Source organism: Saccoglossus kowalevskii, chromosome 7 (assembly GCF_978046115.1).
Source record: "Saccoglossus kowalevskii chromosome 7, keSacKowa6.1, whole genome shotgun sequence".
NCBI classification, from domain to species: domain Eukaryota; kingdom Metazoa; phylum Hemichordata; class Enteropneusta; family Harrimaniidae; genus Saccoglossus; species Saccoglossus kowalevskii.
Window position 1 is genome coordinate 12,931,877 of NC_140647.1, and position 18,243 is coordinate 12,950,119.

General features: G+C 34.6%; 1 protein-coding gene across 1 annotated transcript; it reads right to left on the reverse strand.

Moving 5' to 3' along the window:
- On the reverse strand, nt 1–16,809 carry LOC144364515 (disintegrin and metalloproteinase domain-containing protein 11-like). The gene is made up of 27 exons (XM_085501782.1): nt 16,633–16,809; nt 16,069–16,247; nt 13,310–13,386; nt 12,432–12,498; nt 12,120–12,202; nt 11,417–11,477; nt 10,827–10,878; nt 10,515–10,567; nt 10,284–10,349; nt 10,094–10,165; nt 8,241–8,413; nt 8,023–8,107; nt 7,584–7,671; nt 7,376–7,427; nt 6,782–6,881; nt 6,335–6,406; nt 5,454–5,540; nt 5,129–5,209; nt 4,974–5,024; nt 4,825–4,888; nt 4,524–4,629; nt 4,317–4,433; nt 3,844–4,012; nt 2,711–3,362; nt 2,406–2,502; nt 1,705–1,887; nt 1–1,317 (listed from the first exon to the last, which is right to left on the reverse strand). Exons 1-27 carry the CDS (start codon nt 16,763–16,765, stop codon nt 1,197–1,199), a joined length of 3,141 nt encoding a protein of 1,046 aa, XP_085357908.1. The 5' UTR covers nt 16,766–16,809; the 3' UTR covers nt 1–1,196.
- Between the last annotated feature and the right edge of the window lie 1,434 nt (nt 16,810–18,243).

The following is an 18,243-nucleotide window of genomic DNA, read 5'->3' on the forward strand; positions in this document are numbered from 1 at the left end:
CAATGGTATATACGTTTATTTGTTTTTGTTCCATTGGAATTTCACAAACTAGTGGCAACTTATATCCTCCAAGTACCATTAACATATCATCAACCTCTTCTCAGGCATGCCTGGACCAAACTATACAAATTTAGTATTGACATTACTCAAGATTGGGCTTTTGTTTATCCATGATTTTGTTTAAATCTGGTACAAAGGAAAGATATATCGCTTTGTAGCTTTTTGATTTTATTATGGCACTTCTTTGATAAATTCAGCTAAATAATACAAATAGACACACTGTCACTATGAATGTTTTTTCAACTGTATACTCGTTTGAAATTATTTGTGCAGGTATTCAGTTGACTGTTATTTTCTGACCAATAACTTGTCATCCTGTCACACATACATATAGAGTGTAGTATGGGGAGTCAACATATGATTTTCCGATAACACTGTGGTTGATTCATCCTTGATATAATTGTTTAGACACTTACGTACTAGGAAAGTTTATGGGTACATCGTTCATGTAAATGTAAAATAACCCTACTTTTAAAGTGCTTACATTGTTTGTGCGCTTATTATGATTTGGGGGTAAAATAGGCATTCAAAAGTCCATTTTTTAGTTCCAAAACGGGGAATTGTAGATTTACATCTGCGGCCTGCCAGGATCGATCTAATTCAAACTTCATACATCTGGAAACCTAAGATTTCAAAACAAAATCAGGCATTTCTGCCATCCTGCATTGTTTATAACCATCAAGTGACCTGTATCATGGCTGTAGCTGTAGACGGAGGAGGCTTTGGTGAATCAAATTGTTGTGAATACATATAATTTAATTAGTAATCAGGTTACTGCATAATCGCGTTAGTGGTTTATGTGTCAAAACTTTCACATGACCATGGTTTATTCAGTACAGCCACGGACATTATAGAACACTCATTGGCCAATTCAATACAACCGTGGTACAAATATAAGATGCAACAGTTTTTCCTACAGTAAACTAAAATGTACCACAAATGCGATGGGATGAAATAGTTACTATCGCTTTCTTGCTGTAAAAGTGTAATATTCTGGTATGTATAAATGTAAGATGGAGTCAATTATTTTTTGTTTATAAGAATAATACATTATTGTTAAATTAATTAAGTTACCATTTAAAATCGTGATCTGGAGTAACAACACATTTCGAAATAAATCTAACTGTACAATAATTTTAAAGCGATGTAGTCAAACCAGTAGATGTCAGTGCTGTAGACATTGAATTCGACTCGTCCGTCACTATGATACTTGGAACATTGTCCGGTATTATTACTTTGTCCTCCGTCATAAAAGAGCTGAAATGAAAATAACGTTGCGTTTAATAATAGTGAATGCCATATCAGTGACCGCTTTGATTTGGAACGCCTTCATTAGACACACTGTGATACTGACAGAATAAAATGTACTCAAGGTAGTACTTATCATCAGCGAAACATACACATTCATCTAACATGCTTTTTCAAAAACAAAACTACCGCTTCATTGTGAAATAAGTTGCTTTGTTTTCGTTTGTTTGTATCTGTATTCGTATATTCATATGCTTTCCAAAATCTGATTGTTGAGTTGACTTTTACGTAAACAGAAAAGTAATAATTACAATTATACTGCTGAGTCAATTTCATTGAAATGTAAATGCTTAGCTCGTTTTGAATACTCAAAATACATGTTTTGCTTGTTTTTACCTGGTACCTGTTTCCATATCTTGCACCAATGTGGCGTCTGTTTCTGGTCGAGATAATGTATGGTGATCAGCACTGTTGGACTTTTTCGTTGTGCTTTCTCGTGAGTCGAACATCGGCCTGCCAACAAATTCCACTTGTTCAGAGCTTATATACCGTTTTCGACTTCTTGTTCGCATCCACAACCTATAAGTAAATCACGTTAGTATGAATATTTGTTGTTTTAACAGTACCTGGTCGTGACGGCGGCCGCGTCTTCTAACATAATGTTGGCATAATTTTGACTTGGTAATGTGAATACGGTGCACATCAAATACGCAAAATGTGACAAAGCACCCATACAATTGATGTTAACAAATACATGTATCTGTCTTTTCAGACTAACTCTAGAATCAAATGGATTAATGATGCATAATTAGTTGCGCACATATTACAGTTATGAACAAGTAGTTTGATTTGTACAAACAATCGTACCTCGTAAGACTATAATAATGAATACTGGAAGGAAGCATATACATGTAGATGGAATACATTAAACATTTACCGATCATCTCGAATGGAATATCCAATATATAAAAAATATCATCATAAAAAAGTGTGTTCTGTTGTAACGTAATATAACGTAACACCTATTGCAATGTATGTTCAAATATCTGTAATAATGAACCTATGTTATGAACTCACAATTTGTGAATAGTACTTACTTGAAACCAATACTCGTAACAACAAAACAAATCACACCAGCCATGGCTATACTTCCGATCGTTGCACCAATTATTGCATAGTTTCCTATTTTTCTGTCTGTATCAATAAATAATTCATTGTTGTGATTACGATTTCAACAATTCAACAACATTCCACAATAATCATAACTCATATTGTCATGCAAGTTTACTCTAGACTGATTCCAAAACCGAAATGCTGTCGACGCAGTTTCCAAAGAAACACCAACGCTTGTGCAATAATTCTGAAAGTGTAAACATCGAACAAATTAAGCCCCTTAGCTTACCAACATTATATCTTTCATCATCTCTGGCGTCTATAGTTCTGGTAGAATCTTGGTCTGTGGTGTTACTCGACGTCGTCGCTGTGTATTGCTGTTTGGTAAAGTCAAAGTGAGTGACGTCAGAGTGACCAATTTCTTTTTTGGTTACAGTGGTGATGATATTTCGTTCAAATCCACCGTCAGTGGTTACAAAAGTATTATTCCGAACTGCACCACGGCTACTCTCCATTGCAGTTTTCTGGTCTGTGAGAGTTATTTTTAATCCAATTTCTGATGATGTGTGTTCTAACGACTGGCTAGTAAACGGGAGAGAGCGGTCTTCGTGTGTTGTTTTTTCAGCACGTGTGTGTTTTACTGTTATAGCTGTAGGCGTTACAAAAATTGCAGATGTCCCAGATTCAAGCTGACTGTTACCTCCGCTCATAGTCGATGTTCTCGAAATATATTGAGGTGTTTCCGTTTCGGTCACGTCGTTCTGATTGGTAGATGTTTCTGGGTTGTATGAGGTAGCGAAAGCTGTGGCATTGTTATGTTGGTGGTCATGAGTGCTTGGGTTAACAACGGTCGTTAGGGTCACTGCATACTCGTCTGCTATCGAACAATCCCCTCCAGACCAGCCTATATCACAGTAACATGTATTGTCATGGGTACATTGCTAGAAATAAACCAAAAAAAATAATTTATACATGTTGAAAAGGTGACTGCTAAGTAAAAATATGCAAATTAATGACGCGACGTGACGTCACCACAATCCGCTATTTGGTTTCTTTGTCGGAAACCTCAAATATAGTGTTGTTTCAGCTCAGGGGTATATTGTCTGATTTCTTTTACAACTTTTGACATATATGGTTGATGTTTATTACATTCATGATTACTAAATACATAATATTAATTAAAAGTACATACCCGACACGTGCGTAAGTGTTATTTTTATAAATACAACGCACGGATAACAATTATTTTTTACTGGAAGATTTTTTTATTGAAAAACACTATTTTGTCTTTAAAGGGTATGAATTTGGTTCGCACATAATTTTTTGTCTTCTTCAATGTTTGTTTCGATACACGTCGATCCAGTTTCACAATTCTTATAACTGTTTTTATTGTATACAATAAAGGAGGAGAATTAAACCTACCCCATGACTGGAGCATACGAGTCCATCAGATGTACTTGGACACGATGTGACGTTCAGTTGATTTATATTTGTACATGTAGCAGCGATGCAGACTTTACCAGCGCTACATACAGTACCGTCAAACGTGTAACCCAGCAAATTGCCATCTAACAGTGAAACCTGTCCACCGCTTGGAGAACAATGCAACAAACAACATGTGTGTCCAAATTAAAATATACGAATTGAACAAAGTGGTTTACAAAAACCTATGATTGACATTACAATCCTTTAGTATATGTATTTATTCAAAATAACACCACGCCATATTTATACCACGCAATTAAATGTAATTGAAAGCTGTTTTTTTCAAATTACGTCAAGACTAAATCTGTGTATAGCATATTCAATTAAACAACGTGATTTCTTGAAAACCATTTTTTAAACACTATGCGAGTATGCATATAATCAGATTAAACAGTAACCAATCACCTTACTTGCAGTATAAAAACTGTCCGTCAATATACAATACTTCTGATGTCATGAAATCTATTGTTCCAATACGTGGAAGATTGGTCTGGCCATCACAAAGTAAATATCCACAAAAAACGTCTCTGTAAATCAGGATGAGATGAATAACCAATTAGGATGGTAGATGTTTACTATCACGTACAAAATTCGTTTCAATGACAGGTCTAACTTACTCTTCTCTGCACGCAATCCACTCACTTCCTGATTTACCACAATTTCCCTTTCTGTTACCAATGACATTAAATTCAGTATAACACAAGTCGTTTGATACGTAGGCTTCTGTGAAAAAACGAAACGAAAATGAGCACCCTCCTCACGCGAATTTGCGATTAGTAGAAGATTTATAAGAAATAGGTTATCATTTGTTTCTAATGCCCAAGTTATTCGTATAACATAAATTCCAACAGTGATGTAAAAACTTGAAAGTAATAATCAGTTGTGCACATGATCAGATTCTACAAGGACATGTCTTACCTTCTCCCCAAACATATTTACATTGGTTATCCCGAGTCCGACAACTACCAGCAAAACAATATGCCTGTAAACAAATTAGGAATGTACAACAATAATTTCTGTGGAAATGTACATGTTGACATGCTTTCTTTTCCTCAAAATTCACTTACCTCACTATCGGAACATTGAGACCCGTCTTGTCTGTACACGTCAACAGGACACTGTAATATTACACAAGATATATTTTGTGACTATACTGACAGACATTATTTTAATCACCATAATGCGAGCATATTGACATATGTTAAATATTGTTATATCTCACTTGATGGTGGCGTCCTGTACACACTTCCGTAATGTCGCATTCATCGACTGCACCTCTGCATACACTACCAGCAACCATAAACTAAACAAGAGATACAAGTGTGATGACATCATCATCCCGTTCGTCACAGCGTATAGTGAGAGTTTGTGAGATTTAAAAAAATAGATGGGTGTAAGTCGTATTTTTTCAAATACACAATTGTTTGGTTGTCGCCGTTATATAGAATACATATTTTTGTTTAATTATGTCGGACGACCAGTTTTACTATTTACGTCATAACAACACATGGTCACCAGAGGGCGTAACTGAAGGTGTAAAGACTCACCTGACAATTATGGCAACATTCCCCGTCATTGCAGACAGCATGATATGCCAACAAACAGTCAACACAGCATTGGTTGTCTTCACATTCCTGTATGTAATAAATCAGTATGTTCATTGCAAGACAATATGCAGTTAATCGGCCAATAGATAACTAGAATACGTCAATGGTGGGTCGAGCGAACACAGGAACTTTGAAGTAATTTACCTAAATGTAAGTTCTATTTGTCGTATAAATGAAATACAACTGAACATGCCTCGCACTATTTAAAGTATGCCATCGGTGACAAATATGGCATATGTTTTTGCAAGAGTTCTTATGAGTAAAGTTGACTGTTCATAATTAAATAAACAACAGCGACATAAATTATAGAGCAGACTGTCATACATAGCTAAGAAAGCATATTGCTTTTCACGGATTACGTAATCAACAAAAAATACTTTTTGACGTTATTGAATTTAATATATATTGATCCTCAAATCTATTTCACATAAATTGATAACCGTCAATTAAGTATGCTATGATGGTCATGCTGCGATGGGAACATACAATCGATGACATTTTAAATTCCAAATGTATATTTCATATTGCAGCTGTCAAATCCAAATACTAAATGATGTTTAGTTTCCATCAGCGTGCGGGACAGGTTTTCGAGTTTGGTTCGGTGTTTGGTAACAATATATATGATACCAAGGTATTCATTAAGTGCACACTAAGTAATTGAAACCCGGGTTTCTTGATTTGGCCAATGAACGTTCTTGAATGTACGTGGTTATATAGGCTTTGCTTATTCACAGTGACAGTTTGCTTGGCCTAAATTCCCCAATTTGTGACAACCGTTATACCATGAGCATCTAGTGAGCATGATTTAGCTTAATACATACCTCTGATGTTCCACAGTCACATTCTTCGCCATCTTCGACGAAACCATTTCCGCACAAGGGGGAATCAAGCAGCTACAGTAATACAATCAGTATTCCAGTTACTAAATTTCTAATACGATTCGACTAGTTACCCGTCCCCCAAATGATTGTCTCTTGAGGTGACTAGAATTGTTGTCAGATATTCCATATTTCCAAGGTTTTGATTGATTTAGACATTTATCACTTTTATTTGTATTTATGTACATTACAAATTACCAGTTATTTGACTCAAGATATATAACACATTACTGAAGTTCACGCACAAGTCAAAATCCTCGCCTATACTACATGTTGACTGATACAACAACGTAACACATATATTAATCAGTTCGCACTGTCAACATTAAAAGTGGCATAGTTCTTTCAAGAATATGTCAAAATAGAAAATCTATATCATGTAATACTTGCACGTGTTGGCACATTGAACAAGCAGTGTCCCAGTCCACTGTCCAGAAAATTACTGTAGTCTACAGAACTGCAGGATGTGAACCGTACAGGAGGTTCTAATCTGATAGAGACAGTATGAATTGGTTTAATAGATATGGAAAGGCAGTATACTATCGTGATTTGGTTTCCATGAATTGTAATATAATTTATACCATAATTATGTTTATTAAAAAAATTATGCTCCATTCAACTGCCCCGGTGTGACCATCCGACCATCGGCAAAACAACCCTTGTAAGCCATTTATCTAATAGAATGCGAGCTGACCTACATGGTTTATTTAGAGATGAATACTGGTATGCGAATAAACAAACGCACATTTGATTGTCGCTCAATGTTATGACAGAAATGACGTTGTATGACGTGAATATCACCTAACAAGGTATTCACATTGACAAACAGAATTCTACTTTGTGCATAGTGATGTATAGATAAGCACAGACGATGGCTATCTGATGACGTGTACATAAAACATCATTAGAATCCTAATAAATTACATTAACAAAATTGGAATATTATCGATCGACCGATCACTCTGGTAAAATGAGTTTACTTACCCCATATTGGAATCCATGATACATCCGAAATGATCTGGACAGAAACAGCTTCCTTTAAAATAAACAAATCCGCTTGGAACTCTCTTAGCAACAAAACGTGCCAAAGACATTTTAAAAACACAACGTACATTAGATTCAACATGGTATTATGAAAACTTCTTTACATGTATTGAATAGGAAAATAATTAATATGTTTATCTCAACTTACTTTCATCATCGTGCTGCATTCCAATGTTGTGTCCTATTTCATGCGCTAGCAGCGCACCCAGCACCGATGGATTACTGCTATCCATATTCTGTAATACAATATTGTAGCTCTTGTCAATAACTGCAACTGGGATTGTTTCTCCATTTTCCCCTAAAAACACGATGTGTGAGGTCATAGGTCAAATTTACACTTTAATTAAGCCAGCTAAGAGTTTCGACAAAGTTCAAAATAAAACTTCTTGATTGGATGTTTTTGTGAGACACTTGAAGCAGAAGAAATAACAAAAAAATTTAAATCCATATTTTTGTTTGGCGTTTGAACTTGACACAGGACATGTTTTTTGCCAGGTGAAACGCAAAGTGTGCATATCTAAGTAAATAAATTGATCCGTGCAAAGCATCCGGCACTGATGGCGAGCAAATACTTATCAACATCTTACCTCACTAACACCCCCAGAGTCCGTATCTGAACACATGCCATTGTATATTGCTTTACCACTTGCGCTACCCTCGAAGTATCTACCCCTGCAGCGAAAGCAATGAGTGCATTTAGTAAATAACCAGATTCAAGGCAAATTTTGAATTAGTAAACCGCTGTTACTATATCGAATGTTCCAGGAGTGAAATAATACGAGTAGAACGTTGAAAGTATACTAACGACAACAGGTGTGCAGTGTCATGATCAACATGGCCAACAATGTACTCGCTGCGATAACTAAGAAAGTTGTTCAAAGTTTCCAATATGTCTCCAGTAACTTGCACCATATCAACTGATGTCCACGTCTCCATGGCAACCAATGCAATACGAGTGTTCATCTGTGCTTTGTAAAACTGAATACAGTGAATGAAAGACATATGTATAAAATCTGATATGGCTACTATATGGTATATTTATATCATTCCCAGAATATACAACGCCAGAAACCACTTATGAAATCTGAACCACATTCACGACAACGAGTTTTTTTTTTGTCGAGTCATAAAAATTACCACGCCAATGTTTTTAAACCACGCCCTAAATTATAATTCGATCTTCAGTTTACAGTTAACCAAACTTCGAGTTAGGGCAACATAGATTTGTGTATCTGTTCAAACCTCGACGTACCGTAATTCAATTTCGACCATGCGGTTTGTTTTAACATTTTGTTGTAGTCGCCGATCGCGCTTGTACCAACTTTAATCTAGATTGCCATAACTCAATGTTTGATTATCTGTTAATTAAACAAATTATAATTTGAGCATTGTCTTGTAAAAGTTAGAGGCTTTTTGTAATTTTTTCGTAACTCGATGTTCGTAGTTCAAACAATTTGGCATCTATTTTCGGCAAAGTCGTTATCTTCGGAAGAGAGTTTTATAGTGATATAATCTCCATTTTTTCTCATATTGTTATTGCATAAAACCAGGACCAATGTGAACGCTTTGGAAATATACTATTAAAGCAATAGATAACATATGTACAATTGTATACGTTCCTGTGCCCGAGCAGCAAACATGTATAACAATAAAGTTTTTTTTTCAATCAAATATTTTATTTTACCTAATAATGTACACTTGTAGTTTACAAAACTAGAGAATCAATTATAAATAGGTAAAATAGGAACCAGAAATAGCCGTTGGCTAATCTAGTCTGATTCCTCAAAAAACAAAATGAATTACACTATCTTTGAGGGTGAGTTATAATAACCTGAACCTGTAAGTGAAGATAATAATAATAATAATAATAATAATAATAATAATAATAATAATAACAATAATAATAATAATAATAATAACAACAGTGATAATGATAATGATGATAATTATTATTATTATTCAATTAATTTTTCATTTTTAACTTAAATAATTTCCTTGACGTAATGTCTTTTATATTCTGTGGTAGCTGGTTCCATAGCTTGGGGCCGGTATCTTTAATAGAACATTGACCTACATTAATACGGTACTTTGGAATTATTAAATTTCCTTTGGTTTGATACCTAGTATGATAAGTTTTGGGTGCATGCCGAAAGAGTTGGGATATTGAATTAAGAAAATGTCCATGAATACTATCAAAAACGAAAAGGGTTAATTGGAGCTGGTGTTGTTTGTATATATCAAGTATATTACAGCTGTTAAACAATGGGAGAGTATGTGAAAAAGGAGGTGAACCAGAAATAGTACGTACAATTCGTTTTTGAATAATTAGTATTGGATGTAAATGAGTTTTATAGGCATTTCCCCAGGTTTCTAACATATATGAAATATGTGGCAAAATAAATGAGTTATACAATAATAATAGAGTTGGCCTTGGAACATTTTTTCTTAATTTATATATGATACCTGCTTTGACACTTATTTTGCTCATCACATGATCAATATGTTTTTTCCAATTTAACTTGTGGTCCAGCAGCACACCAACATATTTAGTACACGTTACCTCACTAATGCTTTGGTTTCTAATTGTCAAACTCCCAAAAGTCACTACCTTTGTATTTTTACCTCTGAATAGTATATATTCAGTTTTGATTTACTCACCCCATCCGCTATGTTTGCAACGGTTTTCGTAAAATCGGTTGTTCTTTCTAAGTCTTGTTCGTATACTCGGTACTGTAAAGTTATCACAAAATTAATATGCATGTTTAATATTGTAAAAACAATGATTGCAATAACGTGCTTGAATGATGTTACCGAGTATTGTCCCATGACTGATCCCTATTATACGTACCATGGCGTTGTCATTCACCAACATAAGTTCGATATACTTTGTAGCTGTACCCACGCTTCTCTTTCTCTGAAATGCGGAAATGCTAAATTATTCTAAGAACGAGTATGAGTGACCATGTTATTGTCTATTTGTACCGAGAAGTATTCGATATAACTTTATATAATATTTTCGCACTACAAATTTCGTTCACTCTTTGTAAGATCGTGTAACTCATGAAAAAATATAACATACCTTCTCTTGAGAACTGCGCGGTTTGAAGTGTGAAACCCTGCTTGTCTGTGTCGCTGGAAATTAAACAAAGAAAACATTCATTGTAGATTTCACTGGAGGCACGTTGTTTTAACCCACCTTAATACAGTCATCTGTAGCCTTCGATGTCCCAGTTGATACACAGAGTCATTAAACATTATAATTTGAGCCAAACAACGAGAATATAACAGGCCAATTTCAGCGATTAAATAATAATAATAATAATCATACATCATTCCAATAAATAACTGTTGTTATTGTCAAAAGAGTGTAGAGATAAAAAATATAACGTACCTACTTTTCTCTGGAGTTTGTTGCTATATATTAAATGTAAATGTTTGCCAGTCTGTTGATAAATATGTTACGTATATATATATCAAGCACAGAAATGGGTAGTACATAAATATTGATTATTTATAATTTACTATATACATATTCCTATGAGGTTATTACGAGTATACCTCAGAGTATGCACGAAGACAGTACAGCTGGAGTATCGACCGACCCGCAGCGTACTGTCTGAGTGCATACTTTAGGGTATTATCGTAATAACCTAATTATTATACATATTTTCCTTCAAAGGATACACCATGGGAATGCCGCAACTCAAAATGCTTAAGCTTAGAACAGAATCAGCGAACTTCTATGTGCGGAGTCCGGTCAAACTCTGGTGGCAGCCATGTTTGTTTTTATTATTAGAGGACGCGCACGCGCGTAATCATTCCATATTTGGAACTCGCATTTCCTAATATGGTAGGATGAAAATACCCTGAAAAATACCGCAAAATTACGGCACGCTATAACTTTATAGCGTTACATTATCATTGCATACAGATATTGATCATTTTATAGTTGAAAACAAAATTGAAAAATGACGCAATTACCTTAATTGGTACTCCTATCGGCTCAATCACGTAATGATTGTAGATGTCACCAAATACACCACTAATAAATAAGATGAGTAATGGATTGCCGTGTTTATTCAAAAGAATAATGAAAAGTCATCATGATTTATTTGTTTGTTTTGTCCGAAATATCTCAACATAATTTCAATGATGGCCTGTTTAACATAATATAAGCAAGTATTCGTACTGGTAAATCTATTTTGTGGCTCATCACATGGTGAAATAAACGTCCAAAAATATATGCATGTTTTCAGTTATCACAGACACGGCCATTTTTGGGATTTAGTTGTCACTCGTTTGTTGTTCTGTGTTCTTCGATATTTGAATATTGAGTAGATATAATGCTACTTTTCCCCATACTTACATTCCATTCATACAATTTGACGCCTCCCCCACAATTTGCAAACAACACTTCTGTTTCTTTTGAAACTTCAAGTATTGTTCTGACACCCCAAATAACAAATCTGATTGCAATTAAAGGACATCAAAATATTCCCAGAATGATAAATTAATGCTCATAACGCCACAAGCAATAATTATATTAATTGTTACGTGTTTACATTTTAAAGCCGACAGGTACAACAAGCGGGTTTGGTACACCACAACACAACAACTCTCATTTGATCACAATACAATCGTCAAATCACTTGAAATTTATACAATATTGAACTTAATTCCTCACTGAATTCCTTGACACGTGGATAAAGCTACAAATGACTCAGTGTAGTTTCTGATGTTCCCATGGTAATAACAATGTTCAGAGCCCTGAAATAAAAAATAGCATAATCTTTAGGTATAATGGTTTACAGTAGTTGAACAGCTATGGCATTATTTCAATTCAATGATAACAATGATATCCCAATCTCTTTTCATATACGATACTGTGTATATACGGTTGTTATCTAGCCCTGATGTCTTTTAAATCGCAGCTGCTGCTGTTAAGTCAACCGGCCACAAACTATATTTCACTAAATTTATAAGTATTAATATTTACCTTTCTTACTATGGTTTCATTAGTCAAGGTGAAGTGTCTTTCTATATAATCAGATGAAAACAAGTTACTGTAAAAAAAAAAGCACAAATAAAAAGCTCATAAACCAATATCATACATAGATAAAACATTTTTTGATTATGTAGCAACCACAGTTGTATATGAATAGCTATATACGCTGTATATAATAGATAGAATTGGGGTCTATTAAACGTGGTCGCCAGACTGCTGTATATAATAGATAGAATTGGGGTCTATTAAACGTGGTCGCCAGACTGCTGTATTCAATTCGATTACGAAATACAATGAGGTGCTTTTGTAATATGGTGTCGTAATATTGCGATATTCTAGAATCAGTGTGTATTACAGAGAACGGGGCAAATATATAGTGATTAAAAACAAATCTTCCCATCGGCGTCCGATGTTCCAAGACACACATTTGATAATACATGAATATATTGTTATTCTAAGAATGTATAAGACAATTGCATAAAATGTGAAGGAAAATCTAACAATTAATGTAGATGTTCTACACCACGAGTGATTGTCACAAATATACAAACAAACCAATATCACACAAGTTATGATTGTATTTGAAGCAATATATCGGGTTATCCGATTGTACGTTCAAACCAGTTGGTCATATGATTTGTTTGAACTCATTCCCTCCAATATACTGTACCACCAAATTGTAGAATAACATATTGTTACAACATTCTTCTATTCCCACCCAATTAAAGGTTATTTTGGGTTACTTGTATGCTCAAAGTTAACATATTTTACGGTGAGACGACGCACAATAATAATAATTGAACTGGGGTTTTCCATGTGATCAACGTTGACAGTGGAAGTAAAAGAGAGAGTGATAACAACATACTTACTGATTTAGAATGACGTCTAAAATAAAAATATTCCCAAACACGTCTACCCGGAAACTAGCTTTGTATGCGTGGATGGGCTGATAATGTAAGAAAAATATCAATGAATTGTTTATTGAAATATTAATAGTTACGATCATCCATTTGTTTTGCGTTCATTCTTTCATTGCCCATAATGCATTGTGATCATGTGATTATTTGCAATTGACTAATTCACACAACTAGCAACCATGATGGTATTTGCGATAGATAACACCAACAATACTTTGTACTCAAATCAAGTGTCACATTCTACATATCGTAATGTTCACATCGCAGATTGATTCAGATTATATGTGTAGACGCTGTTGTGGTACAATTCGTATTCTATATCATTAAGTATTACACTTTCATCTAATTGTCGATTTCCCTTTTCCAGAGAAAGTACAAGTCGTTATTTCCCCCATAATAGTTAGTAGTTGATGACGTCATATGGCATTGCATACGAATTACTGCAACAAACTAGCCAAACCAAAAATACAACACTAAACTTTACTCTGAAGTACAACATCCACTTCGACATTACCTAATCTCTAGATGATTCAAAACATTGCTGAAATAATTTGAACATATAAGTTTTATCGAAATATAAAATGGTTGTAGTAGGAAATGTACATACGTTTAAAATTTAGATGTGCATCACATATAATTAGCAGAAGTAGTCAACGAGCGACATTACTAATTTTAAATGAATTACGGTACCCAAATATTTTTTTTTTTTTTCAAATAAAATTTTATTTTCTAATAATGTTCACATAACAGTAAAAACGTCACAGACACGACATACAAAACATTACAAAAAAGTTTAGTACAGGGGATGATCATTTCAACAACGATGCCAACGCACCCCATTTTAAAACGTACTTTGTTTCGTTCAAGACATTTTTTTTCAATAGATTTCTTTTCTTTGACAATCTTTATAAAATAATCAAGAGAAGGCGTTACATTTGTAAAGCGGCAGATATATAAAACATATTTACCTATTAAAATAAGATGGTTTAATAGTATACATTTTTGGGGAAATCCAAAGAGAATACGTTCACAACTTAGAACTATATCATCACATCCTGATATAGCCCCCAATAGTTTTGAAATAATTTCCAAAACGAAATTGTGGTTGTACATTTCCAGAAGAGATGTTCAATTGTTTCTTTTTGTTTACAATATTTACAACAATTGTCCAATCGGATTTTATTTTGGAAAAGATAATTGTTGGTTGCCAAAATTCGATGCAATATTTTGAACTGAAAAATGCGCAGTTTTTCTTCCATTGTGGTAACGTACGCCAATTTCCAGATACATCTCCAATCAATTGCATCACTCACATATACAGTTGCTTCATATTTAGACATGGATGTTGGCGTTTCAAAATGTTTTTCAACTAATAACTTATAAAAATCTCTTGTTTTACCACCAACAACTGTATCATTTATTTTTTTAGTTAAATTCGCATTGATATTTCCAGCAACTAATTTGGACTTCCAATAAACTGGAATTGCGTGCAGAATACCATTAAAAGTTACAAAATCTGTCTTAATTGTGTTTTTCTCTATAAATTGTTCATATGACATAAAAGTACCATCTGTATTTAATAAATGTTGTATGCACTTTACCCCATTATTTAGCCAGTGTAAATAACACACTGTTTTTCCACCAATTAAAATGTATCTATTATTCCACAGTATTTCTGATTTGACCTCATTTGAATTAATGGGTGGGCCATGACAGAATAGTTCATACCAAATCTTAAAATGTCAGAATAAAAAGCTGGTAAAGAAAAATGCATTTTGTCAGGATCATAATTACAGCTCAATAAAAATTTCAAGCCCCCATATCTACTAAAATAGCTCCTTGGAATAACTCCCCATGATGCATTTGTTTCCATTATCCTTATAGCCCAAGCTAATTTGAAAAATATTGTTTGGTTTTACCCTATCTCGACTCACTTTAGAAAGTGCTCTTCCACTGTGAAATTTGCAACTTTGCTTTCTTTCAAATATATACTTCCTCGTTCACCACTTACCCCTCTCACTATCAAACGCTTTTGTCGAACACCTTTTGTGCAATGTACGTTTATATGCTTTCCCAAATATTGGTTATGGCACCACTGAACCACTTTCAGCGTCATATGATCTCTTTTTGAAACCCCGTTAGAAAAATTGTCTCATCGGTGGCGAATAACAAATAAATTGTGCATGCAAATAGACAGGCAAATAGTACAACAACCACGGCAATGGCCTCCCCACTACAGCCTGTGGCAGACATGCGCGCACCGAATAAACGTATTTCCTCCGATTTCGGGGGATGAGGTCACGACATAACGACTCTGCACTCGTGTGAATGTCTGCTTCTCTTTCACTTGAAATAGTCATTATAGCATTGACAAAATGGTTTCAGATTTCATGACCATTTTGTTACACTTTTATTTTTGGGGCACTTTCTTGTTAAATAATCTTTGGAAAAAAAACCCAAGTCATAACCACGTAATTTTGCATTTGCGTTTCGAAAGGAGAGGATGTAACCAAAACGAAGCACTTACGCTAAATGTATACACGATTTAATTATTTACGTTTACAAAAAGCAAACCATTTCACCCAAAAATGTATTTTCTTATCCACTCGCAAAACAAGCAGCCTTTTGCGCGAACAGGTTCGTTGAATGTTTCTGAACTAATCTGCCTATGCTGAATATTATTGTTTACGGTTTCTCACTTGTTTACTCACATGTTCAAGAGACCCTTCCACGTGTCTAGGCTTTATTCTCGTGTTCAGATCAGGTACAGTGGTTAATGGAGTTTCTATTATACGTGAAGGTGTAGTGATATGAATGGGTTTACCAGTATCCAAGAGCGTTCTAAGTCGACGTGTCTTTTCTCCTTCACCAATGGTGCTTAACATTTCCTCTAGTGACGAAAAAATGGCCATATACGTGTTAACGGGAGAATACAGATAAATTGAGAGTAAATAAATCAAAACGGTATGTATGTGACCATACGACCTATAATTGTTGGTTGGTTTACGGTTTGGTTATTTCCTCTTTTTATCAAAAAATATAACAACTCTGCGTTGAAATGGTCAGTGACTATAACTTGCCTATAGACATGTAACTTGCCAATGATAATAAATCCATGACGGTTCATTGCTCCACACACCGTGCGAAAAGCAAACACACCTTACATATGAGACCGGTTAAGAATGCGCTCCATTGTGTGTTGTATGTCTGGCCAGTCCTTGGCGAGACACGAAATGCACGGAAGTTTATCCCAATGACATTAAACTCTCGCTTACCATTGTTGGAGTAAAATAAATTGCTCTTCGATAACATCCGCTCTGTCATCGCACCTGACATGGCAGTGAGTGCGATAAGTAACATCAATCGTACCCACTCGACGTACATTCTCGACGTTGCAGTAACAGGCATAAGCAGACAGAACTCGTTCAATAGAGACGTGCAGACAAACAACCCACACAATAAAGAGCCAGTAATGAGTACTGCGTGTTGCTTGGTTCAATGGAAAGTTGTAATTTGACACCTCTTGAAAAGAAGCTTAAATAATTACATAGTCGGAACAAATACCGCGAGTATCACTGGCGAATCCAGGAATACAAGTAAGGGGGTGCGCTCCTATTGACGTGGGCTGGGTTTGTCAATTGATTTGTAAATTGTTTTTGAGACTCCAAGACTCCAACAAACACTATTTGCCATATATGCATGGGAAATTGTGCACATACAATAACTACAACACATGGTAGGACATTAATAAAATAATGAATAAACACTGGTTGTTGGATACCCTAAAAATTTGAACTACCAAACCCGTTGATTGATTCTTATTTTGTTTGTAAATTTCACCTCATCTTAAATCTGAGATTGTCTGCAATACCTACTTTCATGACTATCGTGGCAAAAGGCATTCAGAGCCATTCTTTCATCCAGTTTGTGCATATTATGTTTTTTGAAACTTGATGACGGTACCCACCCCAAAAGTGGCAACAGAGTATATTGCCGAGCCTATTGCTCATATTATAAATGGTTCGCTGTGAAAAGGAGTATTTTCTGACAAATTAAAGAAGGCACTGAGTGACCAAATTTTCAAAAAAGGATGCGTTTACGAACTTGGTAACTATAGGTCTATCTCCGTTTTACCAGTATTCAGCAAATGATTTGAATCGCTTGCAAATACACAGTTGTGTGCCTTTCCTGAAGTATGCTAAATTCTTTCTGACAATCAGAACGGGCTTTGAAAGCACCACAGCACTAAACTTGCTCTAGTTGATCGTAAAACAGAAATTTCAAAAAGGAAATGACGATGGATTTGACACACTTGGTGTTTTTATTGACTTAAGAAAACCATTCGATACCATTAAACATGTTGCTCTCTAATTACAGAACTGTGAGATAAGAGAGTCAACCTTGTGCTAGGGTCTGTCACAAAATGTCAGTACAAAAAAACTGCTACATGATCTGACTATATATTTACCTCCTGTACAGGTTTCCATTTTAGGTCTACTCCTTTTTCTAATTTACATTAACGATGTTTCTTGATCATCATCTTTTTTTTACATTTATAATTTTTGCTGATGATAACAATGTATTTCATTAATCTTCATGTCATTGATATTGAATTAAATAAAATTTGTGTAAATCAAATAAATTAACCATTAATATTAATAAAACAATATCTTGATTTTTGAGACAGCTAAAAAAAAAAAAAAAACTCGCGAGGGCGCGCTACTGATAGATGATCTATCAATATAACTGGTGTCGTCTGCCGTGGTCACACTAGACTCAACAACAGGTTGAAAACCCTACATAAATAATGTCGTTAAAAAAATCAGTAAAACTATAGGAATCATATCATACGTACGTCATTGTTTTTTTTATTTATTTTCAATGGT

Coding starts and splice junctions, on each gene's coding strand:
- LOC144364515 (XM_085501782.1), bottom strand. CDS start 16,765: ATGCCTGTTACTGCAACGTCGAGAATGTACGTCGAGTGGGTACGATTG. Junction 5,541..6,334: donor GTGACTGTGGAACATCAGAG/GTATGTATTAAG, acceptor TATTACATACAG/GAATGTGAAGACAACCAATG. Junction 4,434..4,523: donor TGGATTGCGTGCAGAGAAGA/GTAAGTTAGACC, acceptor CCTGATTTACAG/AGACGTTTTTTGTGGATATT.